The sequence below is a fragment of the Spermophilus citellus genome (genome assembly GCF_964194105.1).
Source record: "Spermophilus citellus genome assembly, chromosome: 2".
NCBI classification, from domain to species: domain Eukaryota; kingdom Metazoa; phylum Chordata; class Mammalia; order Rodentia; family Sciuridae; genus Spermophilus; species Spermophilus citellus.
Window position 1 is genome coordinate 208,005,957 of NC_138183.1, and position 13,806 is coordinate 208,019,762.

At 35.9% G+C, this 13,806-nt stretch overlaps 1 protein-coding gene and 1 long non-coding RNA gene across 4 annotated transcripts in view; one reads left to right on the forward strand and one right to left on the reverse strand.

Annotated features, from left to right (window-relative positions):
* Window positions 1-7,866, forward strand: part of LOC308641051 — a 60,722-nt gene extending 52,856 nt beyond the window's left edge. The window contains exon 4 of the long non-coding RNA XR_014020404.1: window positions 7,094-7,866. This is a non-coding gene — a long non-coding RNA (uncharacterized lncRNA). The remainder of the gene's footprint in view (window positions 1-7,093) is intronic.
* The window catches only part of COPB1 (COPI coat complex subunit beta 1), a 46,462-nt gene continuing 38,504 nt past the window's right edge, over window positions 5,849-13,806 (reverse strand). For 2 of the 3 annotated variants that reach the window (XM_081279187.1, XM_081279188.1), the window contains exons 17-22: window positions 13,472-13,616; window positions 10,680-10,799; window positions 8,769-8,914; window positions 7,873-7,962; window positions 6,671-6,826; window positions 5,849-6,203 (exon numbers count right to left, since the gene is read on the reverse strand). In XM_081279187.1, coding sequence (XP_081135313.1) covers window positions 6,144-6,203; window positions 6,671-6,826; window positions 7,873-7,962; window positions 8,769-8,914; window positions 10,680-10,799; window positions 13,472-13,616 — 717 coding nt within the window. In that variant the 3' untranslated portion in view covers window positions 5,849-6,143. The remainder of the gene's footprint in view (window positions 6,204-6,670; window positions 6,827-7,872; window positions 7,963-8,768; window positions 8,915-10,679; window positions 10,800-13,471; window positions 13,617-13,806) is intronic. The other variant, XM_081279186.1, reaches the window with a different exon arrangement.

Consider the following 13,806-nt stretch of genomic DNA (forward strand, 5'->3'; position numbering starts at 1 on the left):
CTGAGCTATATCTCCAGCTCTTTTCCTTTTATTTTGAGAGAGGATCTATCCTAAATTGCCCAAGATGGCCTTGAACTTGTGATTCTCTTGCCTTAATTTCCTGAGTAACCGGGATCATAGGCCTGCACCACCTTGCCCAGCTAATAATTTGGTTCTCTATCATGTAAGATCATGTGGCAAGTAAGTGGCAAATTATCCTTTCCTTCTGCTCTACAGCTGGTTACTTTAGGCTCCTGAGAACCTAGAGGTACATAATGGAGCTCATGGAGAAAGAGAGAGAACACTGATGGTGTATTGAGAATCTAGAATTGGGCAATAAAGAAAGAAGCTGGTGTAACTATTACTTTGAGGACAGCATTCAGAATAAAAGGCAAACTATAAAGTTAATCTTGACTTAAGAGGAAGGCTATAAATTATTCATTGACTAGAATATTTGTCAATATGGAAGGAACAATTCACCAGTAAAACTACTTATTTTACCCAATATATAGCAGAGATTTTCCACATTTGATATTGAGTTTCTGAAGATATTTTGGTTCACTTAACTTTTTCACATCCTGAAGTGATATGTCTCCTATACTATTTCTAAATCATTAGAAGTGATAGTGATATCACTATCAATCTTGGCATTCAAAGTTGTATGTATGTGTTTACTTTGTACTAGGGATAGAACTCAGAGGCACTTTAACACTAAGCTATATCCCCAATTTTTTTTGAAACAATTTCTCATTCATTGCTGAGGATCTTTTAAAGTTGTTGAGGCTGGTCTTGAACTTGCAATAGTCCTGCTTCCACTTCCCAAGTTTTTGGGATTATAGTCATGTGCCACCTATCCGTCTAAAGTTGTTTTTATATAAGAAAAAGTAAGGTAGGTACTTTTTCTATTAGCAAGGGAAGTAAATAGCTTATTATATTTTAAAAACTGCATAAACGTCTTTCTATTTGTTCTCCTTATATTATCTTGCTAGTAAAATTAAAAATTACCTTGGTTTTTCTAAAAACAACCTTAAAGACCAATCACATCTACTCTCCAAATGAAATAGCTGCATAGAGCTCCCTCTAGTGTCATGACATTAATGAAATATTAAGGGCCATTTCATTTTGTTATAAGATTTACAGGTTTATCCCTTTAGTACATGAATACATTAAGCCCTCACTTAGTTTTAGATAATATATTTATTTTCTTACAAGATATCCTGGTCCTAATTACATGGTATATTCTAGTACAAGTATCCACTCATGTACAGTATATCCAAACTGAGAGGATACTGTGTAAACAGCTTCTCTAAAAGTGCTTCTATCCATTTCCATTCGCAATCATTACATGCACAAAACCATTGAAAAGCTAATAAAGGGGCTCAGTGGTAGAATGCTTGCCCAGCATGTGCCAGGCTGCAGGTTTGATCCCTAATACCACAAAAAAATAAGTGAGGTGCATTAGTGCATGCTTGTAATCCCATCTACTCAGGAGGGTGATGTAGGAGGATTGCAAGTTTGAGGCTAGCCTTGACAACTTAGTGGTATCTGTCTCAAAAAGGGCTGAGGATATAGCTCGGTGGTAGAACACCCTTGGGTTCAATCCTCAGTACTAGAAAAATAAAATGTAAGTAAACAGATACCTAATGAAGTAAACAGCTTCAACTGCAATTAACTTCTGACAACCAAATTAACTTATTTTCTTTAAGAATTTTGAGAAAATGGCAAAGTGAGGTAAACAAAATGATGTGATTCCAACAAAAATAGTCTGAAAATGTTAGGCAGGAAGCTTCCCAAGATTATTCAGAGAGATCAATTTTAGCAAATACAGAAGCATAATTCCTTGTTTGTTTTTTGGTGGTGTTAGAGATGGAAGCCAGGGCCTTGTGCATGCTAGGCAAGTGCTCTACCTTCAACTCTCCTTGAAATTTTAAATTACCTGACTGTAAATATGCTAAGTCAATAGGTATTCTAAGAATGAATTTCCAGTTCAAGATAAGATTAAAATATTCTGGGCTAACCAAATTTAATCTGCATCTTTACTGAAGGACTTCTCAGAATGTTCAATATGCTAATGTGCACTATGATTGCCTGATACAGGATAGTGTGCAGCTTTTCCCCAAATTACCTGACTATGGAATCCTTTTTTCCCCCAGTATATCTAATGACTAATAGTCAATAGAACAGTTAAGTTCCTCTGCTTTCATTACAAATCTCCACTCCTCAATTCAATCCATCAAACTGACCCCTTTCCTATATTCCCTGTGTCTTTCCCATCTGGAAGCTACTGGCTTTTGGACCTCAGTGCTCTGGAATGGCAAATACCCTGTAATTTTCTGGCTTAATGATTGAAAAAAGAAAGTAGCTTTAAAGTTTATGATATCATACAAGGTATTCATCTCCTTATATGACAAGCAAATCATTCCATTTTTACTGAATAAGAAGATGCCACTTTTTTTTTTTCCCTTTTGCAGTGCTGAGGATTAAATCCCAAGTCTTGTGCATGTTAGGCAAGTGTTCTACCATTGAGCTACACCTTCAGTCCCTGCTTTCCCTCTTTCACAGACCTTATGTATGCACTCACAGGTAACAGACTCAAGACCTTGATGGAATAAAAAGGATAATAGTTTAAATTCAGATTTACCTAAAAGACCAGAATACCTCAATCATCCACAATGAAGGCCGAAACCTAATGCAAAGTGACAGAAAGGTAAAGGGTAAGGAACATAGGTAATTTGGGAATAGAATAGCTTTTGATTTTTTTGGTACTGCAGATTGAACCCAGGGGAACTTTATCACAGTCCTTTTATGTTCTAATTTTTATTTTGAGACACGGTCTCACTGTCACTGAGGCTGCTCTTCACCTTATGATCCTCCTGCCTCAGCCTCCTGAATAGCCAGGATTACAGGCATGTGCCCTAGCACCTGGTCCTAGAATAGCTTTTTGAATCCTGTAGAGTTAATCTTCCTAGTAAAAGTTCAGTCAATGACTAGAACCAATTTAATTCCTAATATAGAATACCCAAAGTTAAATGTAACTGATTAGTTCTGGCGTGGTGAGAAACGGGAGTGCGGCCTGCTCCCCCGGGCCCTCTGGGGCCCCCGGCCCCAGGCCGGCGGGTGCGCTGGGGGGCCCGAGGACAGGACGCGGCCTCTCTTGCAGATTCCCGGAGCTCCTGCTGCGAGTGCCCACTGGCTGGCCCTGGCTGTGAAGGACCGGTGAGCCTGCCACCCCAGATGGATGACCTGATGGCGGCGGCGACCTGTCGGGCCCCGGACCCCGAGGGCTGCCGGGTCTCCTGGCTCAATCGTGCCCGTCCCAGCTGAAGCCGCCACCCAGGACGTGGCGCCTTTGGGTGGCGATGGGCGTGGCATGGCGAGAAGAATGGCGGCCGCCCGAACGCCGCGGAGGCCGGCAGGGGCTTAAAGATCCCAAGAAGGAGGATGGACGCCAGAAAGCTCGACCACGCGTTGGACAGCGGAGCCGCACAGACTAGGGCTCCCCGTGAGCGCTCAGTGCCGACTCCTCGAGACCGCACCTTGTCTCAGCCAACAAAGACCGGAACCGTCCTGGAAGGTGAGCGAAGCCCCGGAAGACGACGACGGGTGGAACGGTTAGCGGCCTCGGGCGGTTGGTGTTCCTTCTACCAGAGAGAGAAATGGTAGAGTCACAAGCCGCATCTACCCAGTTGGAAACGCCCGCCACCCTTTGGGAAGATTTCCTGGCCCTTTGTAAAAGGCCTGTGTATATAATATCAAAAAGCTGCTCTCAACTTGCCCCCCAACCTTTTAAAACTTGTGTTGCATCTGGACGTTCTAAATTTGTAAAGAGGATGCCTGACGTATGATAGAGTTAGAAAATAACGCCTTGTAAATGTCCGTTTGTTTGAAAAAATCAGAAATGTCTTCTGGAAGTGACTTTGAAACGAATTTGTTAGACCACCTCTAGGAGCGACACTTGTCCACGTTTGTTCAGTGGGTTGTTGGACATGGAGGAGACTGACTATGAGAAGGAGGTCCTGTGCCAGACTGGTTTTACATAAAAGACATTTTTCATATAATAACCATTGTTTTGCGTGTGCATTTTATTCCTCATTAGTGTATATATAGTTGAAAATGCTAAATACTTTTTTTAAAAAAAATCTAGGTTTTCTAGATGTTCTAAAGTGCCTGATATATGTTAAAAGTAGAAGTGGTAAAATATATGACACATTTTGTAAATTTCTTTTGTTAAAATTCTTATGAAATGGTTTCTTTTTTTCCGGGGGGGGGGTGCAATAGCCAAACCCCTGTTGAATAGTACAGTTGTGTGGCTGGTCCTGGGGAGCACCGTGCCAGTGTGCTTACCGAGAGCCAAGAGTTGTCTATGGGTTGTTTTACTTTGCTGTGTACATAGTGTATATAAAGGACAAATGAGTCCTCCTAATCTACATCTAGCCTTTCTAGATGTTAAAGAGGTTGCCAGTGTATGACAAAAGTAGAATTAGTAAACCAGTTTTGAATATTTTGTGTTAAAATTCCTAGGAAAGATTGTCTTCTGAAAATTTGAGCATTATAGCCCACTGGGTCAGTGAAGGGCCAGAATGCTCATATTTTGAAGACATTTTCAAATTAGAACTATTGTTACATGTGTGCAGTGTATTCAAGACTGTCATGTACATAGTGGACAAATTGAGTCCTTACTTGAAACATCTAGTCTTGTCTAGATGTTTAGAAGTGCCCGATGTATGTTAAACGTAGAGGTAGTAAAATATCACTTTGTAAATATCTTTTTGCTAAAATTCATATGAAATAGTCTTTTGGGAATGGAACTATTAAACCACCTCTGTGAGCGGTATAGTACTGTCTGTATTTGCTCAGTGATGTGGAGGAGGTGGGAGGGAAGCAATTGCAAAAGGTTAGTGTGTTCATATTTGGACATTTTCAGACATCAGTTTTCTGTTTTGTGCATTTTGTTTTTGCTGTGTATATAGTGTATATAATGGACAAATAAGTCCCAATTTTGCAACATCTAGTCTCTAGATGTTAAAGAGGTTGCCAGTGTATGACCAAGTAGTTAGTAAAATTAGAATATTTTGTACATTTTTTGTTGAAATTCATAGGAAAGCTTGTCCTCTGTAAAAAGACTTTTGGATATGGATTTGTTCGACCATCTCTAAGTGTTACATATGCCTGTACTTGTCCACTGGGCTGAAAATAGAAGGTAATGAGGAGGGAGAGGTTCAAGGACAAAATGGTCATATTAGAAGATACCTCATATTTAACCATTGCTACGCGTGCAATTTTATTTACCAGTGCTGTGTGAATAGTGGACAGGGTCTTATGTGGAATATCTAGTCCTTCTATATATTTAGAAGTGCTTGATATATTTAAAAGTAAAAGTAGTAGAATTGAAACTTTTTGTAAATAGCTTTTAAAAACTGATGAGAAATATTGTGTTTGGAATTGTTAAACCACCCTTTAACAGAAAAAAAAATATGTAACTGATTAAACAATCCATTTTTGATTATCTACTTTTCATTATAATTTAGAATAATTAAGAACAGTATGTCTGTTCTTAGGATCTATAATAACTCCTTTAAACTGAAGATGGATCTTTTTTCAAGTTATTTTGATACTTTCTCCCTGGAGCTAAGTTTGAGAAAAGACCTTTAGAACATGATAAGGCATTTTAGAGATGTCAATGTTGGAATACTAAATAAATAAAAAAGAATCAAGTAAGCCAAAGGCTTGTTTCATTTTATATCACTGTGTTTGTAAAGTTGCATATACCAACAGTTCAAAGAGTAATTTTAATTTATAATGAAAATCTATAACCCAACTAAAAAAAATTCATTGCTACATAACTGAAATTATGTAATTATTTATTTATAAAATAACAAAAAATTTATGAATAAATCTGTTTATTGTACTATGAAAATGGTCTTGGTACATGTGAGAAACACATACTTTGAGGACAGCATTCAACTGTTAAGACAAAAGACAAACCATAATTTTAAACTCAATCTTGATTTAAGGGAAGGCTATAAATTATTGGCTGGAATGCATTCAGCATGAACTCAGATTCTACATAACATAAAGCATGAAAGAGTACAAAAGATATTCAAGTCCAATAAGCCCATAACTAAATTTTAAACTGTAAAGCTTCCAGGACTTTTTGATTATTCTTATATACTAGTTTTCTTCTGGGACAAGTTGATTTTATCTCCAAGAGATAAGGCCATCCCCTGAAAAGAAGAATAAAGATGTTTATTATTATTGAAACTGTACAACCAGCAGGTTATTCCAGCTAAATTAAGCCTCCATTCGATGATACCACATAAAAAATAAAACCAAAGGTATAAAAACAGACTCACCAAAATTTTACTGTGTTGAGTATATTACAGTGCTAGATCTACAAGTCACTACATTTATACCTTGACTTTCAAAACAAACAAAAACCTCTCTAGAATCCATTTCACAAATACCCCACAGAAATCAGTTGTTTTAAGCAAATATCCAAAAGTGATAGACCTAAAAGGTGGGCCTTTTAAATGAAGTAAAAGTTACATTTCTATTCATCAAATACTATCCTTATATATGTGTGAATAGGCATAAAACATGAGTATAACAGAAGATATTACCTAGAAAAATAATAAAACAAATTCTTCCTCCCATTTAGTTCAGAGATGCTCTCATGAAAAGGAATTGTTACCTGACTCTTTGCACGAATTCTTATGTGGCCAGTAACAGCAGCATCTGGTCCCTGGTGAATTGGCTTCTCAATGCTGACATTTGCAAGTGCATCTTCTCCAAATATGGAACGAGCATAAAGATTGGCTGCCATGAAGCCACAGTAACCAGAAAGGGCCTGGGGGAGATTTGTGATAAATTCAGTAGTTTACTAGAGAACTACATACTGGCAAAACCAGACAACATAAATGAATTATTTAAAGTAGTACTTATGTGGTAGTGGTTACAGGACCATGCGTTTGCCAAAATTCATACAACTATACATATGAAAAGTGTGAATTTTACTGTCTGTGCATTATTTTTCAACAAACCTGACTTAAAGAAATAGTACTCATTCCAATATGTATTTATGTATCTCTGACTTATTCATTTGCTTCCTTCACAGGACCTTAAGCTCCATGAAGGAAGAGAATATTATCATTGGACTCAGTATGTGTTGAATAAACTGTTACATGAATTAAAACCTACCTGCTTGGGAGCAGACATTCTTTATTTCTGTTTCTGTCTGTCTCTCTGTCTTTGCAGTATTGGGGATGGAACCCAGGGCTTTTTGCATGCTATGTAAGCACTCTAAACTGAGTTTAGAGTTTGACAGCAGACATTCTTTTATTGATAAAATAAATATTGTAACATTAACACAAATTTTATACAGAAAAAAAATTCCTTAGAGTGCTGGCTCCATTTCTGCCTTTCTTTTCTAATCTTTTTTCATATACTCACAAATAGAACAGAGAGTCATAGTATAATAAGAATTCTGAACTTGGGGGGGGGGATAAAAGAACCCTGAATTTAAGCAGATATATTCTGACCTATAGTCAGAGTCCACTGGGGAAGTCATGGATACTTTCCAATCCAGTAATACAAATAAATTATTTTGGAATAAGCCTCTATCTGAAAAGGGAAGAAAACTGAAAAAAATAATTTGACTATTCTGACTATTCAGTTGGGTAACTGCATCAGGAACAAGTAGGATGATATTTTTAAAAAGAAACAGGTAAGTGGATTCGAACATTATATAGGTAACTTGTTTCAGATACTCCAGAACAACACTATTTTTAACCAAACTGAATTATAACAAAAACACATTAAAGGAAATATAAGATAACCAGGAATTCACTGTTACTACTCTCTGTCAAATTTTGAAATTTCCTAATCAAATTTTACCTTCTCTGGAGTGAGGCACTTCATGTTGGTTGACTTTAATATGTGCTGTAGGTAGTCATTTAAATCAATCATATTGGTGTTAACTGTCACCTACAGAGGAGAAAAAAGTTAAGGAGATCAAAATCCTATAATAAGAAAGTTGTGAATCACTGGTATTTTTAGAACCTCCTTCAACTCTTTAGGAGAAGAGGGTGCAACAAAAAAGTAAATGACATCTACAAAATCTAACAACTTGCAGGTTGGTATTAGTACTTTTAGATATAGATAACTTCACAGAAGATCAATGAGGTATATAGACTAGTTCTAATTAAAAAAAAAAAATTGAGGCTGAGCTGGTTATGGTGGCACTCCTACAATCCCAGTGACTTGAGAGGCTGAGGCAGGAGGCATGCAAGTTTGAATCCAGCCTCAGCAGTTGGTGAGACCCTTAGTAAATGCACAAGACCCTGCCTCAAAAGAAAAAAGAAAGAACTGGTGATGCAGCTCAGTGGTAAAGCATCCTGGTTTAATAACCACTTGAACAAAAACAAAAACCTACCAAAAAAACTTTAAAAAATGTATCAAGGCTCAAAGCAGCAAAGTTCCTTACAGGCAACAGACTTTTTGCAAGCCCCTTTGGATAATAGATTCAATTTATCATTCATACATGGAAGGGATGGAATATTTAATGTTTTAATCAATGAGATTTATTATTATAGAATTATTAATCAATTTATAACAGCAAATACTAAACTACATACATGATTTCTAATTAAGTCTAATTTATAAGAACAGCTAATAAAGAACTATTTGTTTTTCATGTTTGACATTTTTTAAGTGGAATTAATTTAATCAGAGAATCTTTTAGCACTACTCAAAAGAAAGATTAAGAGGCAAAAGATCTCCCAAAGACTAACTTTGTTTTCCCATTCAAATTCGGCCCACATCTGACGGAATTCAGCATCAGTGCAAGTTGCAGGCTGGATATAGTCCATGATGTCAATGTGGATATCACTGAGGACCACACAATTTCTGTCACTTGCTGCTCCAGAGACATCATAAACTGTAATATACATATATAAAAAGAACCATAATCACATATATATATATATAATACCATATATTGGGCTCTATTCTAAGTGCTTTACAAACACTATCTGTTTAACAAACAATCCTGATAGTATTGTTTTCAATTCTACAGATGAGAAAATAAAAACACAGAAGAAATATGTTGTTCAAGGTCATCCAACTGATCAGTGGTGAGGCCAGGATTCAGGCATGCTTTTTTGGGGTTGCTGCTAAACAAATAATTCAATTCACTGTGCAGATGTAAAAGGCACTACAGTGGATACATGAGTAGGACAGAGTACCTACAGTAGGTCCCAATTAAAATTTTTGAATGAAAACTGTTGAACCATAGCATTTAAAACAAGATTATTTGCTTCTATGACTGCCTCTTCCATAGTAGAAAGTTATAATCTAATTGGAATCTACCTTTTCTCGTTTGAACTCTTCTGTCGACATTCCCCCACTCTTTCTATATTCAGAGAAAAGTAAAGGTACCAAGAAAAACCTCCTAAACTAAATCTCCCTCTCTTGGAATCCACTTTCACATCCTTCCTTTTCATATCAGAAGTGCTGCCTCTTTTCAAGATTAGTCTACCTATCATTTGTGATCGATGTTTTGGTTCAGGACTTTATTCATTTAATTGTTATCTCTTTCAGGCTTGGTCTTTACCTTCCCATTCTCTATCAACATTTTCCCCTACATTATATACATATATTCATATATCCGAGGATCTCTTTTCATTATTAAAAAAAAAAAAGAAAAACCTACTCCATCCTTGCATTCTTTTCTGGTTATTGCTCTCTTTTAATCCTATCAAAGCCAAGGGCCTATACTCTGAGGCACTGGGTTCAAACCTCAGCACCACATAAAAATGAAATAAAGATATTGTGTCCACCTACAACTAAAAAATAAATACTAAAAAAAAAAAAAAGATCACAGATGGATAAATCCAAAGGACCCCTCTTTTCTGACTTCATGTTACTTAATCTCTTATGGTTTCAGATATTTCTGAAAGATTTTTCTTTACTTTTCTAACCACACTTGAGAATCCTTTATAGGCTCCTCCTCCTCTGACCAAACTTTTAATATTACTGTTTTCCTGCATGGCTTTGCAGAAACCTCGGTGAGAAATGATAGAAGGCTTAAGCCAAGGGAGTTAAATGGCTGAAAGGGAAAGAAGGACCGAAAATAACAGGTGTTAAGGAGATGGTTACTAAACTCTAGGTGTATCAAGTTACTTGCATCTGTTCTAGCTGCCTCCTTATCTATCTATCTGATCTTTTAAAATTGTTTAAAAAAAATATGCTTCCTAAATGAATGCTCCTGTACAAACTAACCTCTAGGTTTGAAATACCTATGTGCTTGGTTATAAGTGCTTATATGAAGTTTCAGACTCAATTCAAATATTATCCTTTGAAAAAACACCCTCTTTCTTTATAAAGCTTTCTCCATTGTTAGCATTTTTTTCCTATATGAACCTAAAGCATTTAGTATATCAACTAAGGCTTATCATACTATTATCCCAGTTATACATTTTTCTATCTATCTTGTTCATTTGTCTGGTGGTTTCTTGAGGAAAGTGACACTATCCGGTTCATTTCTGCACATCTAGAATACAATACATACAAGAGGAAAGTACCTCATAAGTGATACATAAATAGAGTCAAGTCCTAACTTCAAGCCATGTACACAGCTATTCCCTACAGAAATTCTTTAATAAAAATATTCAAACACCACATGCCATAAAACAGTTTCTTACCTATATTGCCAAAAATTATTCCATTTTCTGTTGATGCTACCTTGACATTAGCTTTAATATTTGCAAAATCATGAGGAGCAAGAGTCAAAGGAGATGGCTTTTCCACAAGTTTCAGATCCCCTGGGGGAGAAAGAGTTTGAACATTTTTTTTTTAAATTACATATATATGTATATATATTAACCACAAAACATTAAAATATATAAAACTTATGTTTCTAACATGAGAAGAATTATGATTGAAACATTAGGACAAAATAAAGAAATCATTTAAGGGCTGGGGATGTGGCTCAAGCGGTAGTGCGCTCGCCTGGCATGCGTGCGGCGCAGGTTCGATCCTCAGCACCACATACAAAAACAAAGATGTTGTGTCCGCCGAAAACTAAAAAATAAATATTAAAAAATTCTTAAAAAAAAAGAAATCATTTAATATTCTTATTATTCATACCAATCTGCACATTTTGTTTTAAAAGGTAACAGGCATCTCAGGATTAAGTCCATTTAATTATATGTGTATGTGGAGAGGTACTTTAAATATACCATTTGATTTCAGTAAAAGAATACAAACTTCTCAAAAAGCTTAGGTCCTCAGTATATATTCCTTTTACAATGAAAGACAAAACAATCTGTAAAAAGACTTAAATTCTTAGAGACAGAGTTCCTTGTATATAGGTATCAAGCTTGCTGAGGAAGACAGGGCAAAATTATGGTTCCCTCAATACCTTGAAACCCTAACTGTTACAGAAGCCAAATGGAATTTGCCGGGGACAGTGCCCTGTTCCTGTATACAATTCACATTTTCAAAACCAGATGTATAAGTGGTCAGAGCAAGTTTGACTCATGTGTCTTTATTAAGAAGAAAATAAGACATCACATGTTGCTAACTGCACTAATGATGCATTATTTTAGCTGCTTGTGTACTAACAGGATTTATAAAATACCTAATTCTGAACTAAGACAATTAAAATTAAGTGAGCTACTTGGAGTGTGTGTGTGTGTGTGGAGAGATACAGGTATTCATTCACTGAAATTAAATATATTTAAAGTACTTCTCCACATACACTTAAACAGCTCTTCTTATATCTAGAAAAACTGACATTTGCTAGATAAAACTCAGAATTGAACCTATTTAATGAGCTAATAGCATAATCATGGTTAAGTATGACAAAGGTTCAGAAAATTGAAATTGAAGACAAAATTTTAAATTAAAGTTCAAAAAAATCACAAAGGGCTTTTGTAAAGGATCTTTACAATGAAAACTACAGAACCATTAAGAAAGAAATTGAGGAAGACCTTAGAAGATGGAAAGACCTCTGTGTTCTTGGATAGGCAGAATCAATACTGTCAGAATGGCCGTACTACCAGAAGTACTATACAGATTCCCATCAAATGCAATTTCCATCAAAATTCCAATGACATTCTTCATAGAAATACAAAAAACTGTCACAAAATTCATTTGGAGAAACAAGAGGTCCAGAAAAGGTAAAGCAATCCTTAGAAAAATGAAGCAGGAGGCATCATAATACCAGAACTTCAACTAAAAGCGGATCAAAGACCTAGGAATTAGACCAGAAACCCTGTACATACTAGAAGAAAATATAGGCTGAACACCTCAACACATTGACTCAGGAACTGACTTCCTTAACAAAACTCCTAAAGCATAAGAAGTAAAATAAAAAATCAATAAATGGGAAGGTATCAAACTAAAAGGCTTCTTCACAGCAGAGCAAACAGGTGTGAAAAGAGAATCTACAGAATGGGAGAAAATCTTTGCCACCCGTACCTCAAATAAGACGTTAATTTCCAGGATATACAAAGAACTCAAAAAGCTTAACACCAAAAAAATAAATAACCCAATCAATAAATGAGCAAAGGAACTGAAGAGACCCTTCTTAAAAGAAGAAATACAAATGGTCGATAAATATATGAAAAAATGTACAACATCTCTAGTAATTAGAGAAATGAAAATTAAAACTACACTAAGATTCCATCCCACCATACTCAGAATGGCAATTATTAAGATTACAAGTAACAACAAATGTTGGTGAGATGTGAGGGGAAAGGCAACACTCATATATTGTTGGTGGACTGCAAATTGGTGCAACCTCTCTGGAAAACAGTATGGAGATTCCTCAAAAAAATAAATGTGGGTCAAGTGACTATTTGACCCACTAGTTATCCCACTCCATGGCATATATCCAAAGGATTTAAAATCAACATACTACAGTGATGCAGCCACATCAATGTTTATAGCAGCACAATTTATAAAAGCTAAGCTATGGAACCATCCTGATGCCCATCAACAGATGAATGGATAAAGAATTTGTAGTATGTATACTATAACTATAGTAATGGAATATTACTCAGCCATAAAGAAGATTTGCCAGTAAATGGATAGGTCTGAAGACTATAATGCTAAATGAAATAAGCCAATCCCAAACACCAAAGGTTGAATGTTTTTGCTGATATGTGGAAGCTAAACCATAATAAAGGCGGGAGGAGGGAAGACTAGAAGTTCGGTAGATTAAACAAAGGGCAATGAAGGGAAGGGAAAGAGATAAGAATAGGAAAGACAATAGAATAAATCTAATGTAATTTTCCTATGTACACATATGAAAATACCTATGTGAATCCTACCTTTGTGTCCACCCATAAGAATGGGTTCCTAATTAGAATAAGATATATTCCATGCTTGTATAACTTTATCAAAATGTAATCTACTGTCATGTATAACTAGTTTAAAAAAAAAAGAATTCTTATACTGAAACCTGTGTACTTATGATAAATTTCCTTACCTAAAGTAGCTAACTCTAATGTGCAGTTCTGCAAAGTATCACTGGTTTGGTTCACGACAAGTACATCCAGGACGATATCATACTGATTGACATGAACATAAGCTTCTGCATATACAGGATCTGAGAAACCTGTCAACTGGGTGACCTGTCAAAACAAAAATAAATGTAATCATAATCAAGGAAATGACACAATTTAACCAAACATACCTTAATCAAATGATTAAGTTTAGTTAATTAACAGATGTGCTTAGATTAGAAAAGATATTTTGAGACAGATGTAATAAAATGGTTCTATAATGCAGAAATGGAAACTGAAACAGGGAAAATTAGAAATA